Source organism: Poecilia reticulata, chromosome 19 (genome assembly GCF_904066995.2).
Source record: "Poecilia reticulata chromosome 19, P_reticulata-male-v2, whole genome shotgun sequence".
Classification (NCBI taxonomy): domain Eukaryota; kingdom Metazoa; phylum Chordata; class Actinopteri; order Cyprinodontiformes; family Poeciliidae; genus Poecilia; species Poecilia reticulata.
Window position 1 is genome coordinate 9,435,108 of NC_088848.1, and position 16,114 is coordinate 9,451,221.

Here is a 16,114-nt window from a genome sequence, read left to right on the forward strand (position 1 = left end):
GACCAATTCGCATGCAAAAAAACACAGGCTTGGTAAGCAGTGTATTTAGCAGCATATATTAGGACAGATTCTCCAGATTATTTTTCTTAAAGTGATTAAAGAAACTAAGAGTTAAGCCCGTTTGCAGACCGTGTTTCAGATGGAGGTCATCTCTGAAGTAGAAACCTGCTGCAGCAGGATGTGGAAAGCAGCGAAGCTGAACAATCTGCTGGCAAAGCAACAGGAAGAAGCAAACCATTGATTGGTATGTTACAGAGACCACATTCAGTTTAGAGCATGCAGATAACAGAGGAGAAAAAGCTGCTAGTTTAATGTGTATGTTTGCTGCAGATCAACATTTTCTTTTGTAAAAAAATTGTGAATATTCCATTTTTGAACATAATGTAACTTCAGACTGAAACCAAGAGGACGTTTTGGTTCCCCACTTAAAAGCTTCAAGGTGCTGAGATTGTAATCTTTTGTCTTGAACCTCTGCTCTCCGCTTTCAAACACTTACAATAACCTGTGAGTACTGAATGAGGGGATTTCTCACTAGCAGGTTAAATGCGGGTATCAGTTTTCTTGCACAAAATAACGGCATTAACGGTCATTTCAATTTTTTTTCTATAGTCAGTAATAATCAGTTAAATATGGATATGTTTGTATTCACAGAAATGCCAGACTCTTGGGTAAAAGCTGATAAAAACCATTTGAGTACCGTATTTAAGTTTAGCAGGAAGCGACAGTGACCAGGAACCTTTATCAAAAATATGGTGTAGGGAGCTCTGATAGTGCCAAAAAAGTATATTTATTATTATTGTATTTAGAGTATAGTATTTATTATATACTTCACTTTGAAAAATTACCTATTATTTTGTTCTAATTTGATTAAAAGAAATATAGATATTTAAAATATTTTTATATCAAAAACACACAATTTTAGATATGTAAAGTAAAGATAAGTTTATTAAGCTTAAAAATCCCCAGTTTTGTTGATGGTGCCATCCTGTGCCAAAGATAAAACATCAAGATATATATACACTAAAGCTAACACTTATTAAACTCCACCTGAATAACAGCAGTTGCTATGGCTTCAGAGAAAATGAGGAAGGGGCATAAAATAATATAGATTTTTTTTTTCTCCTTTGCCATTATTGTTTTGCATTATACAGTATATAAACCTTGTAGAAATATTATAAGTAGTGCTACAAACTTTTGGCTGCAGCTCCAGTTGTAAAGGATTTGAGGCGCTGGCCTGGAGCCATCTGTTATGCAACAGATTATTAGCTTTAAATCTAAGCTCTTTACTGCTCAGTGAGGGGTTAACCCTGCAGGTCGTTTGTAAGCACAGGCAGATCTGGAATCAGACGACTCACCCTCCAACATCACTGTAAGCACTGCTGCGTGGCAGTATGACAGTTTTTAGATCCGTTTCAAGTCAATGGGTCATACCTGAAGAGATAATCCTGGTTTCGGGGCGGTTCTGGTCCAGACTGGGCCTGGAGATCAAATTAACAGGGACCTCAGCTGTCTCAGAGAAACCCACTGAACCTCAGGACACAGTCGATTACACTGATTTTTATCTACAGGTATCACAATAAAGGGGGGTGACTAATTACACTCTGTGTTGGTCTGTCTCATTAAAAACCAATAAAACACAACAAAGTTTGCAGCAGTGCATTTAGCCAACACATTTTTCGGTTAGCGTTTTTGCTAGGTAAATTCTAAAGCACTAGTTTACTTGGCTCTTTGGCAAACTTTTAGTTTATTAAAGTTCAACATTTGTGTTGACGTTTTGGTTATTGATTAAGAATTCTTCAAGTAATTAGCCATTTAGTTTCATGCTCTTATTTTGAAGTGGGTGAAGACCGTTTACGCAGCACTTCCGTTAGGGTTAGGTTTACCCTTTCCCCCTTTCAAATAACTATTTCAAATAGGAAGAACATGAAACACATTGTAGAAAACAAAATATGAACAAATACATCTAAAGGTACTATAGAACATGCAAATCATGTAAAAATTTAATTAGTCCTTTGAGACGATATCATTTTAAATTAGCGCCTTAGCATTAGCTTCTGCTAGGTGTTGGTGTAGTGCTTTAGCATTAGCATAACATACGGTATTATTTATAATTAGTGGTTCGGGGTTGGTACAAAAAACTCATAGTTAGCAATGCCAGGAAGTTTGTAGTATGACAAAATGTTAAAGGGTGTGTATATTAATCTTTTAACTAATTAATCTTTTGCAGATCTTTTAATATTTAAGCACTATTTTTTGTCGGGGTTCATCAAAGGTTGATAATCAAATAAGCTGGAAAAAAGACACGCTCAAGGTAGCTTTGTTTATAGTTTATGGCTCATAGGAGTAACATCACATACATGGTGCACAAAAACAACTCATTTCTAAAGTGCATTTGCTTTATGATGCACCATCTTTCAGCTTAAGAACTCAAATCTTGCAAGAAGTGCATCTACACACATTCCTTCATGAAGCTTTTACACGTTACAAATACAGTCATTATTATGGTCATTTTTTCTACCGTTATGCATTCAGTTAAGCTACTACACAATTCAAGTATAATCTCAGTATTATTACAGAAATCATAATAATACTAGAACTGTCTAGTTGCATTAGTAAGTGTTAAAGGCAGCAGGCAAACTACAAGCAAACAATGTGCTCTTTCACAGTCGCAAAATAAATTACATACACAAAACATCTAGTTTTTTTTTTATTGAATTTCCTATCCTTCTTGTCAAGATTTTTGGAGGAATACTTTTGAGAGGAACTACTTAAAAGTAAATCTGCTGCAGCTTCTTCTGATATTTTCAATGACCGAGACAGAAACTTTTGGGATTTCTGCAAGTTTTACATTTTAAAATGTAAAACTTTTCAGAATTTCTAATTTTTTTTTTTCAGTTTATAACACTTTTTATGAAATATTTTCCCAGTTGGCAAATGCATGTGTCATGAGCTTATAAACATGATGCTCCACATCAGATATGTTATGAAGTAAAGTTTAAATTACTTCACAAGTCTTGTTCACCAAAACTTAGAGGTTACTTTTCAAAAACCTCCAAGATAATTTCAAGACTTTAACTTACAGGTTACTGTCACTTCTGATCTGATGATCAGATACAAGAAAAAAAATCATAATTTTTTCTATTCATTTAATGCATTAAAGATTAAGAATGCCCACTCTTTTGGTCTATGAAGATATCAACCAACTGCATGCATTTTGATGCATTTTTTGGAGCTTAATAAAAGTAATAAATATTTAAAACTTATGCTTTGAGGCATAAATTAGGCTAATATTGTAATTCCTTCATTTACTGTAAAACCTACTACATCTATCAAAGAACTTCCAGCACATTTTTCTCTTTTATGTGTGAAAAAAAAGTCAGAATCAGCAGGTTTGAGTCAGAAAAAGCTCGACTGGTGGATCTCACTTTTAGGGAAGAGGAAGGATTACAGTGGAGACGGATGTTCAGGCACTGGTGTTTCTGTGCAAAAGGAGCCACTTTTTTTTAAAACATGAGCTGGTTTTATTGAGCCCCATTCTTTCTGAATTATCTTTATCTCTAAACCTGCTTTGGATGGAAATAAAAGTCTTTACCCAGGCTGTTTCATGTGCTGGGAAGACAAAATCGAAACTTTCTGCAGAAGAAACTAATTCGAAGTAGGTAGCACTTCATCAACTGAGGCCCCTCCTCTGTGTTCATTCAGGTCTTCTTTGGTTTTCTGAATGCGGGAAAAGATTTCCCTAAAAAGTTCCTTGTACTCCGGTTGGTGAAAGTCATCCTCGCTGTCGTCCGCCTCCGCTGGAGGAGGAGAAGATCCGCTGAGCTCCGACTCCTGCAGCTCCTCCTGATGCCCGCAGCGTCGCAGCAGCTCGTCGTACTTCACCTGCAAGGCACTGTACTGGGCGTCGACCTCGTTGAGCAGCGAGATACCGCGGTACTTCACCACCTCGGGTCGACGCACGCAGGAGCACTCGTGGTCGTAGATCCTGCTGGGAGAGTCGGGCCCCTGAGTGGCCTTCATCTGACGCTCGCTGGCCCAGCGCTTCAGGACGGCTGGACTTTTGACCGCAGCCGGCGCTCCTTCGTTCTCCTCCTCTGGGTTGAGTAACAGCAGGCCGTGGATGACCTCTGACCTGGGTGACCGTGAAGATGATTGTGATTTCCAGAGTTGACGAAGCTCCTCGGCCTCCTGTTCCAGCTCAGACACTCTGGCCTGTTGGAGGACAAGAAAAAACAGAAAAAGGGATAATAATAAAAAAGTGTTCAACATGCATCAAGATCCTTCCCAAGTAACCAGCAAACTCAGAGAAAGTTCTAGAAAGTACCTGGTAAGTGCAAAATTCCCGTCTTGTATGTTCTTCTAAAAACAACCCAAGTACTTAAAATAAAAACGGCAAGCTGTTTTTTGGCAGTAGGTTAATGTTTTTTTGGTGTCTGGAAAATGAACCATTTCAAAAACCTCCAAATTGTTGAGCCACGACTGACGGGCACTGCTTCGTTAACGCAGCCCAGCCCATTACCTCGCAACCCACACGAAGTTCCAGCTAGTTTGCTCAGCTGGTTTCAACCCTGTATGCGCTGTACAATGGCTGCTGGAAAAGACGAGAGTTTTGTTGTTGACTTGCCATTCAGAAGCCACTTGCTGCATTCTTGTTAGCTGTGCAGGAGGCTCTACTTGTGCTTTTCAAAAATGTACGGTTGTACAATTGCGCATCAGTTTGCAGCCATTTTCATATGTGAGTGTAAAGGTTGAGTTACAGCAGATTTTATTTGGATGACAAGTGGCCCTAAAACAACTCATTCTGAAAAGAGCTCAAAACAGGCAGAACTGATCAGACTAAAATCACCCACCCAAGAATTATTTTGTGCAAAAAATGTTTTACATCACCAATGGACCTATCCTAACCTGATTAAGAAAGACTAATAGGTCACCCTTAAATAGAAATAGATGTGACTGGACACTTGGTAGAGCGGTGATGGGTTTAGTGTACCTGACATCCCTCCATCCTTGCCAGCTGTTGCTCCAGAGCCCCGTTTTCTCTGGCGAGCAGCTCCGCCTCTGTCTCCGCCTCCTCACGCCGCGCGCGCTCAGTGGCAAACTGAGTCTGGAGGGCGCGCAGGGACTGCTGCAGTGTCGCCTGCGCCTCCTCACGCCATGACGCCACTGACACTTCGAGGTCGTTCAAACCTTCGTCAGGATCAACTTCATACCTGCAGAGAGACGTGGACACGTCTTTGAGCCACATCTCAAGTTTCCCTCTCGTGTCTCATTAGATTTCAAGCTTTCATTGTTGTTCATTTTTGATGGGTAAAACACAGAATGTGACTGTAAAACTAAAACAACGGTTGCAAGAGTGATGTACCCAAGCGTATTCATGGAAAATTGAGTTGAAGGAAAAACTGAGGTATAAAAATCACTGTAGCAGTGCCATGTCTGGTTGTGTCCATGTTACACCCTTATGATGTGGTAATTAATGCAAAAGGAGCCGTGATAATTTTTTTTGTGGATATATTACACATTACTTTCACATCTTTTCAGTAACTTTTCTGTATTAAAGAAACAGAATAAAAATAAGCACTGGCTGGTAGGAACAAGAAGGCCATTTAAAGTCAAAGACCCAAGGTTGTGACTTTAATCACTAACCCAGCTAGTGATTAACACTTGATAACACTTTATTTGACGGGGTGACACTGTCATAAACATAACACCCGATATGAACATGAAGGAGTATTTATGAATGTCTATGACTGTTCTCATGAAGTGTCATTCAGTAAGTAATGACTTTTACTGCAAAGTTGCTCTAAAAGTTGCATTGAAAGTCCCTTAAAAGTGCCAACTTTGCATTAAAGTGTCACTATTTACAGAATAATGCAAAGTTGGGACTTTTCATGAAACTTTTAAACCAACTTTGCATTAAAAGTGTCATTATTTACCAAATGACACTTCATGGAACAGTCAGACATTCATAAAGACTCCATGTTCATGACAGTGCTATGTCAGTCTTATGCACACCCCTTCAAATAAAGTGGTACCAAATGTATTACGATATTAGAATAAAGTTGAAGTATTATGACTATTAGATGAAAATTAATTTTAAAAAAATCATCAAAATGAGGAATGTTGAGCATCCAAAGTTATACTACTGTACAAGTTTAACAGATAAGGAAACATTTCACCTTTTAACATCAAATTATCAGCAGCAGGACTTTAAAATGTTTGTCAATTTGGCAGAAAGAAAAACAGACTTGACAAGTTGGTCAGATCTTTCCTCTCATTAAAACAGCTTTTTCTAGTAATTTTTCAACTATATTCTGGTAATATTGTGTCTTTATTTTTGTAATATTGTAACTTTATTCTGGTAATTCTTTGTCTGGCCCTAATCCTCTGTCGTAGTTCTCCAACTGGTTAACATATAAATGAATATTTATTAAATATTTGCAGGCTATCAGTCTGATGAATCAGTGTTATTTTTAACAGAGATCAGCTATTTGTGTCCACTGTTGCATAAGCATGTGTTCATTCTAATCTCTGACGCTTCAGACGGGCAAAACAAAGTGAAAGGTGCCAGGAAGTGCACACGCAGAGTTAAAGGGTCAAAGTTCACGAGACAGGTCGCGTCTTGAAGGAGTGAGGTTCAGTGCGATGCTGAAATAAACATTAAAAAATAACGTTTTTAACAAATGTCAGGTAGAGTTTATTTTTCAGGTGTTGTTTTATGTTTGATAATGAGACAAGAAAACACAAAAAGGAGAAGAAATATTTTAAAAAATGTATCTAATCAAGAAGGTAATGTGATTAGATTAAAATCAATCAGCTTGAGAGAGTTATCGACCGATGTCCGAGCCCTCCAGCTCAGACTTTGGCCTCCTTCCTTTCAACGTCCTCCAACACAGCGCGCTCTGACTCCAGACGCTGCAGTCTCCTTATTGGAGAGACGTCCAGGCATCTGAGCTGGATATATTCCCCACCCACCCCCCCTTAACAGGATTACACACAACAGAGACTAAACTGAGTGATCGAACCTGTCCCAGTGCAGACAAACAGGAAGTGGCTGCAGCGTGAAGAGAGCACACCGCTTTGAGGAGCGGGATTAGTGTGAGGGAGCATTTACTGATCCCTTAGCGAAGCTTAAAAAGACCTTTTGGATCTGTGACAAAGGAGTTAGAAATATTTTAAAAGCCTCAACTAGACTAAGTAGCTTACTGTAAGAAATAAGGAGTTTCTTGTCAAAACAAGACACAGAAAATTGTTGCCGATGGTTTTTCTCAGCTCTGAAATAAACTCCCTGAAAACCTGAGATGTACTGAAAACATGGGCTCCTTTACAAGAGGACCCTACTCACTGTTTCTACAAGTTTAAGACTTTAAGACCATTTACATTTAAATTAAAAATTCACATTTTGCGATGCTCTCTACAGCCTTAGCCCCCATAATTCTTTGCTTTTTCACAGAATGAAAAAGCAAAGCATTTTCATTCTGTGAAAATGCTTCACAGAATGAAGCATTTTGTGAAGCAATGCCATCCCGCCAACTTGCAATAAATTTGCTCTTACACAGGACAAACGCCAAAAACCTAGCTAGCTATGAAGGGTTTATTAGCAGCTAGTTAGCTGCTAATAGCCTCAACCGCAACAAAAATGATTTAAGTGCAACGCAAACTTTTGCCTGACAGAAAAGTCCCGCGAGAAAAACCCCCAAAAACATTGATGAGATTAAATAATGCTGCAACGACAAAATTTAAGACCAACATAAATAGCCCCCCACGAATCTAAGACATTCTAAGGCCTTAATTTTAGATATATAAATCTCAGACTTTGATCCCACGGCAACAAAATCAATGGGAGCATCTTCACCTGTGTGCGTTTTGCAGCTCCTGCAGGCAGCACACGCTCTGAGTGCTGCGAGGCGGCCATCTTTCTCCGCACGGAGACCGCTGAGACTGACGTGGAGTTAGCTTCAGCTCCTCCACCTGATGCTGCAGCTCCTCCACCTGCGTCTGTAGCAGCTCCACCGTCTCTATCAGCCTGAACAGAACGTCACATAGAGTTGGTAAGAAGGAATATTAAAAACCTGCTGCCTTCCTTCCAGGTCAGATCGCTCACCCGTGGATCTTCAACTGGGCCGTCCGGTTGTCCAGAACCAGTTTCTGGTTGCTCTGCTCCAGCTCTCTGGCGGAAACGTCAAGCTGCTCGTAAACCTTAGCGTGCTGGTCGTTGACCTGCCGGAGGAGGTCAACCTGTTTCGACAGGTACTGGAAAAGAGGGAAAGTTAAGTTTGAGGGAACTGGAAGAAAACGATTTCTAAAGTCCTGTTAGGCGTGTTTGGAGCTCTTAGCTATTCAACACAAAATATTAAGAAAGTATTTTTGGTCTAGTTTGAAATAAGTCAAAAATACAATTAACTTTTCAGCAATACATAGTAGGAGTTATGAGTAACAAATTTCTTAATATTGATGAAAAAGTGTGAGTTCCACTGGCAGATTATTTTACTTTTAACATGGGAAAAATGTATTGTTATAAGTGAAGTAATTTCCCTGTGAAACTTGTAAATAAAATGATGCATCATTACACTTAATACCACATAGATTGTTTATGAAATGTTAAAAAAAAAAGGTAAGAAGTGTGGTTAATAACTGCTTTCCTCAGCAATAATTAACCTTTGGTTAATGGTTAACCATTGGTTATATTTAATCCACAATAAAATCATGAATTTCTACGTCTTTATTTTCTGGAGCACACCTTTAATGTTTTAGGTAAGCTTCAATGCCTCCGAGGGCAATTTATCTTATCTACTATGAGAAAAGAACATGCTGAGACTTTCTGCAGCTTATCTGCTGAGTGAAAATTGGCTCAGGTGAGAGAAATGTTCACCTCACACAAAACTGGGTATAATTTTCAATCTGTGTGGAATAAAGGTCACCATAAGTATAAACTCGTGTATCCAGTTTGTGCTTTTAAAACCCACTGAGGCGGGATATTAGGATTATTAAACCAATGATGAGTGAATGAAATTCTGAATAGAAATGGACATGATTACCATTGCTGTCTGGTAAATATTGTGCAACTTTAAACAAATATACAAGCAAGTTTTTCCACATTTTTGGACATTGGCACCAAATTTCAATGTATTTTGGATTTTTGTGCAATAAATCAAAACAACATTGAGCATGAATATGAATAGAAAGAAAATGAACACGTTTTTCATCTTTTTTTTATTTCAATTGATTCCGAAAACAATGAATCAGTTGTGCTACAAGGTACAAGGAGTCCATTTTAATATTAGTAGAAAATGTTTAGTTCCACTTCACTGTTAAATGTGGGTCTATCCCATTAAAATTCATTAAAATTCATTGAAGTTTGTGGGTGTAACGTAACAAAATGTGAAAATGATCAAAGGGGATGAACGCTTTACTAAGGTACTAAATGTACGCTTAAAAAAAGGACCAGCAAAGATGTTTTTTTATGGGCGTCCCCTTGAGAGTCGCAGTAAATACTTCCACTCTTAAGAGATTAATTTGGTAACCAGCAGGGATGAGCAGGTTATTCGTTTGGACTCAGGCACCCAAGGCTGACCTGGTTGAAATAAATGTAATTAAAGTCTGGGGACCTGTTAGGAATCTTGAAATCATTACTTACGGTGCATGCAGTGGAGGACAAAGAAGCAGCTCTCCACGGGAACAGCAAATTGATGTTTTTGTTGCCTAATCGGCAGATTGCAAGACTTTGTGTTTGGTCATGGTTCAGTGGCGCTTCATCTGTCAGCTCCAGATGAAAACGGTTTTGCACATCAGGTAACATATCCTGCAGCATGGGGCTGGGTGATAAGCTACTTTCAGCGACTAATCGAATTTTTGGTTTTTGAAGATTTAATTTTTGGAAAATCTCTTTTTTCCCCCCCACCAATGCACTCCTTGGGTTTTCATAGCTCGGAGTGATGTCACCACGCTCAGGACCGCCATCTTGTTTGACAAGCATGTTATTTATTAGGACGTTGAATTCAGGTCAACTCCACCACAGAGTACTAGGAAAAAGCTATTCTATTTTTCTTAATTATGATATTAAAGTCATAATATTACAAGAATACAGTCGCACGACAATAGTCAAAATATTATGAGAATAAAGTTATTATATCAGGAGAATAAAGTCAGAATTGTGTGAGAACTCAAATGTGAAAAATAAAAAGTTCAAATGAGAAATGTTGAGCATCTTGTGAAGTTATACTCTGGAATAAACTTACAGATTAGTACTTAATCTTCTAACACATCAGCACCAAATTATTATCAGTAGCAGGACTTTGAAACAATCTTGGAAACAATTGCGTCTATTTTGAAGAAAGAGTTACAAACAACTTTCTTCTTGTAATTTTAAAAAGATTTTCTTGTAAAAGTGCATCTTTTTTCCTGCCAATATAACTATATTCTTGTAATTAAACAACATTTCTCAATCGTCCAACTCACAGAAAGAATGATGGAACTAAAAACCACTTTTTGAAAATATATTTTTGTCATTTGCAAATCCTTTTTTTTTTTTTTTAGAAAAAAAAAGAAAAAAGCAAGAAAAATTGAAAATTGGATGTGGTCTGAAAAAAAAAAATCCGGGATTTACTTTTAAAGCAATATCTGACAATAGCATGACTTTTAGGCCGTATTTTAGGTCAAATCGACGGTTTTGTGAAGGAGGTGTGTCATCAAGCTATTGTCAGAAAGGTTGCACCATCACCTCGATCTCCTGCAGCTGCTCCTGGTTGGTGGAGTACATCTGCTGCAGGCCCTGCTCCAGCTCCCGGTTCCTCTCCAGGAGAGACTTCCCCAACTCGGCCGCCAGCTGCAGGTCTGCAGGAGAGACGGGGCGGTGAGCAGGAACCGGACGCCGTTTTTCATCCACATTTAGAGCCACCAGAACGGGCATAGGGAGCTTCTGCAAGCTGCTTTAGGAGGGTTTTATTTTTTTTTGTCCATAAACCTATTATTTTCTCCACCTCTGAATGAGGATTTTTTTTAAAACTCACCGGACAAACACAGCTTTTGAGTACACAACCAGTGCTATTAGATTTCTTTATCCCAGTCTAGATTAAAAACTTAAACTTGGTCAGAATCAATGATGTTGCTACAATATTCCGCTAAAGCTAGGGGAAAGAAAAAACACTTTAAAAGTTTGATGTTTCTATAGAAATCTTTTAAATTAATAGTTTTCTTGTGTACAATGTACACAGATGGAGCAATATATTTGCAAACAACTTTGCACGAAACATTAAAGATGATCAGAATCGATATTTGAATCAGTATCTGAATAAATTTGCATGTGTGGAATAAAACAAACAAACGGGAATTTAAATTTTTGAAAATTAATTTCTTCTCTTATTTATGGTGAAGACAAAAAGTGATGGCATTCATGAAATAAAGAGGAAATGGTGGAACATAATATTTCTATGGCAAAACTTAAAATACACTATTCAGATTCATTAATTCATTATTTCTAATTTATAATAGATGCTTTAACAAAGCATAATTTGTTCCAAGGAGACACGTTACATTTACACATTGCAAAACTGCATCATTCCATCTTACTTGATTTGCAATTTAACACAAATAAAAGTTTGAGAATAGACCGGAATAAAGACATTAAAAGGAAAAGATATTCTTAAACAAAGCTCTTGTGTTTTTTCCTCACTTTGCCGCATATGTGAATATTCTGCTGACACAGGCTGCCTTTTTCTGCATCCAACAAAAAATAATTAAATCTTTAAAACAAGTTGGATGCCTTGTGAAAAAACAAGTGTCTTAAATAGCACATGTTGTTTACCTTAAAATACATTAATTTAATCAAATCCACCATAGAAAGATTTAAAAGTGATTTGCTTCCTGGTTTATGTATTACAATTCTTTTGCTGCATTTAACCTTTCATCACATATTGACAGTCAATAAAAAGGGCATAGACATATATTTGCTCTTTAGGGGTTCCTTAACAAAGACAGAAAGGAAATGTACCATGTTCAAGGTCCTGCTTGTCGTACCACGGTTCCTCCTCCTTGATCTCAAATTCCTCTTCGACAATCATGTCTGCCAGCATCTTCCCGCTAAAAACCCGTCAGAAAATCCAATTTATATTTCTGTTTCTAAACATAGCTAAAAGCAGCGGAGAGGCCGGTACTGAGAGACTCCTGCCCGCCTGCAGCGGCCGGTGTGCGGTACCCACTAACCGTCACACGGATAGACAGCTCACCGCTAGTGAAGCTGGGGAGCCATCTGATCGCGTTTCCGGTCTGGATTTTCAAAATAAGTCGTGTTTAGCGCGTTAAAAGAAGTAACGTCAGGGTTATTTAAAATTACGGCTTCATTTTGGCAGTCAGTGTAATTTAGAAGTACAGATGCAGTTATGTCAGTGATAAAAAATTGTTTTTGGCAAAGATTTATTTCAAAAATAAAATAAAATAATGTACTGATTTTGTCACTTAGTATCAGAACCAGTGGCGGAGCTAGACTTTTATTTCTGGGGGGGCCAAAGGGGGGCCAAGACCATCTGTAAGGGGTCCACTGACTATGACAATGACAAAACAGTAAGAGTACTTTCATTCACATACTATATATAAATAAAGACTGATGAAATTAGATTTGCTCATGTAATTTGCAGTTTATTAGCAATGCATGCCACACAAAGCATAAGTGGACATTAATCTCTAAATTACAACATTGTGACAAGACTTACAATGAGAATACAGTGTCACACAGTTCACAATTACAATATCTCAAAAAAGAAGGTTGTATGATATGGAAACTTAATAGATGCTACATGTGCATTTTATTTTCAAACTTGCTGCAGCTATGACCAAATGTACTGACTCTTAAACTATCTTTGGTACAAGTACCAGTCGCTGAAGACCTAAATCATGATGAGAAACACAAGACTACTTCATGCACTCATAAAAGTAAAATGTTGGTTGTTGTGAGATGAAGCAAAATATGTTACAAAGTCATCCATGTTGAGGCCCCGTGCCCTCCTTGACTCTATGCTAAGTGTTCCAATGTGACTTAGCCTGTCATCAGCCATTGTTGTCCTTAGGTTACTTTTAATCAATTTTAAAGCAGAAAAGCTTCTCTCACAAGAAGCAGTACTAACTGGACTAACTACTGCAATCTTGCAAAGTCTGAATAATTCATGTAAAACCTCTTTATAACGTTCAAGAAACACAGTAAAATCAAGCAAAGTAGAAGGTGTGTCTAAATCACTCTTTATTCTCTGATCAAGCAAACGCTTTGCTTGGTGCACCTCATGTTTCAGGTCATCTAAATCTGACTCAAAGATCTGTCCAAAAGCAATCAGAGGCTCCTCATTCAAGAAAGTTGTACTTTTGGGGTTTAGAGACTGCACTCCTTCCATGATCTCACAATTTTCTGTGAAAAACGTCTCTTTAACTCCACTATGAGACAGTCAAGCACCTGATTAAAGAGTGATCTGGGGAAGCCCTCATCATCACATTTTCTCTGTCCTATAGTGCTCATTACAAGTGAGTCAAGAAATTTTGAACTTAATCTTGGATATCTTCTGTCAATTTTACACTGATTTTGCTCCTTTCAGCAAGCTCCTCAACCTCTTTCCATAGTTCATCAAAGTACTTTTCATTTCTGTAGTCCTGGAAAGTGTCTCCAATAGCACCTACTAGATCTACAGCTCTTGCTAGGTCAAGAGTGCTGGACTGAAGCATGTTAGAAAGACATTTGGCATCACCAAGGACTTTACAAAAGGTAACCAAAAGACCTAAAAATTGGATATCTATTTGAAGAAGCAGACCCCTCGCCTCCACTGATCTTTCGCCGTTTCTTTCAAAGGCAATATCCTGCAACAATCTCAGAACTGCTGGAAGTCTGTCTCTCATGGTACGGCATGCCTTGTACCTGCAAGCCCACCTCGTATCTGAAAGTGCCTGGAGCTCCCTGGGTTGTTCTGCTGGATACAACTCTTTCTGTACATCAAGCCACCTCAGATGAACATAAGAGCCAGACACAAAGTTATAAAGCTGCTGTAGAAGTGCAAAAAAGTCAACGACCTCAGGGACTGCTTTGGTAGCGTCAACAAGGACTAAATTCAAGCAATGTGCGTTACAATGAACATAAAATGCAAATCTGGCATTGCTCTGAATTCTGGCAGATACACCAGAATGCTTCCCACTCATGACAGATGCGCCGTCATAACCCTGTCCCACTAGGTTATTTTGTAGTCCAGACCATGTTTCTCAAGACAGTTAATGTTCATTTCACTAAGACCTGCTGCATTAAGGCTTTCAGCTGCCTGGAAACATAGGAAGCTTTCGTGGATGACACCATTGTAATAATATCGTACAACCACAGACATTTGTTCCTTTTTTTGCAAGTCTTTTGTTTCATCTGCAATAACACTGAACACTTCACATTCCTTCACTTCTTTTATAATTTCAGTCTGTACCATCTCTGCTAAGCCCTGAAGAATTTCATTTGGATTTGAGGACTTGTGTATTTTGCATTGGAACATCCTCTAAGCTTTTTTCAATTAACTTGTCATGCTTTGCTATTTCATCCAATATGGCCAAAAAGTTTCCCTTATTTTAGAGTCCTCAGACTCTTGATGACCCCTTTGAGCGATGTTTGTGTTGCAGTCAAAAGAAGAACATCGGCTATTGTTTTAATATAATAACGATTTCTTCCACCACTTTTTTCCGGTTTGCGTTTATAGAATTTAGCATGGTTGTATTTTCCTCATTAGCCCTTTATATTGACTCCATGCATACATTGCATTTACATGGTGCTCTAACTTTGAGTGAAGCTTAAATCCAGACTCCTTGGACAACGCCTTTTTCCAATTACTGAAGCCGGAATGCGAGGCAAAAACACTGTCTGGTGCATTAGGCAAAGAAAAATGCCTACAGGCAAAGCAATAGGAGGAGTCTTTACTAACAGAATATTCTAACCAAGAATAGTCTTTGTACCAGAAGCAGTGAAAAGTTCTCTTTCTTGTTCCATGCTGAGTTCTGGGGAAGTTTGTCAAACTTGGCTGAACAGGGCCTTGTTCTTTTGACCTTGAAATATCTGGAACACAAACACAATGGGCATGTAAACACAATTTACATGACCATTATGTCATGTAAATTGTGCAGCTACTAAGCAGGTGTTGGTGTAAGTAAAATTACCACTGGGTCCTTCTGGAAAAGCAAAAGGAGTGCTGGACACTGCTGAGAAGAGATCAGTAGTATCTCCTGCAACTGCCCCTTCTGGCTCATCATCCTGGTCAGGCACGGAGCTCTCTGTGTTTTCAGACTCCTCCTTTGATGGAACTACGTTGTAAAAACAGTACATTAACATAATTGAACCAACAATTAAAGAAACACATTAGCAAGAGCCAGCAAGTAAAAATAACCTAAAACGGAGTAGTAATTTGACTGTTTCTGAAGATACTCTGACCTGGTGACGGTGGATTGGTGTTTGCCTGACTTTCCCTCTCGTGACTGGTCTCAGGACATGAGCTACCAGGACTGCTGATGTCAGAGCTGAACGCTGTTTGATTTGTGCCTGATTTGCCTCTTTTTATAAAGTAGCTGTCTATCCTGCCTCCCTGTCTTTTCATTCTCAACTGACCCTAGGAAAAAAAAATAAGCCAGTCACGTTATGCTAAGTATAATTTCCTATTACAGTGTTAATAGATCCCACTTTAAATGTGTAGGGTCAGGGCAAACAGACTGTGGCCGTATGTTGAGCATTCAAAACTTCTCAGCTACTGGACCGACTGACCTGTTTTTGTTCATAATCATTATCAACTTTATTTATAAAGCGCTTTAATAGCAGCCAGAGCTGAAATAAAGTGCTAAACATCAGCGATAAGATAAAAGAAAACGTCAAAGAAAATGACAAAGTTAAACACACAAGAATTTAAATACATTTAAAATTCTATGGAAAACATAATTAAGCAAAAGGAGTAACAGATTAAATTGTCCCAAGTTCATGCCCTTTCCTAGAGGAAACTGAACCTCTGACAAAGTGTGGCAGTTTATTATTCCATATGAGCAGCGTTCATAGAAAATTGTTAGAAAATGATCTTATAGTACAAGATGACTCCATTAGCATTACCTTTTACAGCTAAGAAAGAAA

General features: G+C 38.3%; 2 protein-coding genes across 2 annotated transcripts; both read right to left on the reverse strand.

The window, feature by feature from the left end:
* Positions 1-2,312: 2,312 nt before the first annotated feature.
* Positions 2,313-12,235, reverse strand: LOC103481522 (cerebellar degeneration-related protein 2-like). The gene is made up of 6 exons (XM_081600195.1): positions 11,987-12,235; positions 10,718-10,830; positions 8,102-8,250; positions 7,853-8,023; positions 4,991-5,210; positions 2,313-4,212 (listed from the first exon to the last, which is right to left on the reverse strand). Exons 1-6 carry the CDS (start codon positions 12,066-12,068, stop codon positions 3,646-3,648), a joined length of 1,302 nt encoding a protein of 433 aa, XP_081456321.1. The 5' UTR covers positions 12,069-12,235; the 3' UTR covers positions 2,313-3,645.
* A 267-nt stretch (positions 12,236-12,502) lies between these two features.
* LOC145549190 (uncharacterized) lies at positions 12,503-14,461 on the reverse strand. The gene is made up of 2 exons (XM_081601018.1): positions 14,200-14,461; positions 12,503-13,416 (listed from the first exon to the last, which is right to left on the reverse strand). Exons 1-2 carry the CDS (start codon positions 14,439-14,441, stop codon positions 12,909-12,911), a joined length of 750 nt encoding a protein of 249 aa, XP_081457144.1. The 5' UTR covers positions 14,442-14,461; the 3' UTR covers positions 12,503-12,908.
* Positions 14,462-16,114: the final 1,653 nt, after the last annotated feature.

Coding starts and splice junctions, on each gene's coding strand:
- LOC103481522 (XM_081600195.1), bottom strand. CDS start 12,068: ATGCTGGCAGACATGATTGTCGAAGAGGAATTTGAGATCAAGGAGGAG. Junction 5,211..7,852: donor GAGCTGCAAAACGCACACAG/GTGAAGATGCTC, acceptor GTCTCTCTGCAG/GTATGAAGTTGATCCTGACG. Junction 4,213..4,990: donor CAAGGATGGAGGGATGTCAG/GTACACTAAACC, acceptor GTCCTCCAACAG/GCCAGAGTGTCTGAGCTGGA.
- LOC145549190 (XM_081601018.1), bottom strand. CDS start 14,441: ATGGTACAGACTGAAATTATAAAAGAAGTGAAGGAATGTGAAGTGTTC. Junction 13,417..14,199: donor CTGGACTACAAAATAACCTA/GTGGGACAGGGT, acceptor ACTGTCTCATAG/TGGAGTTAAAGAGACGTTTT.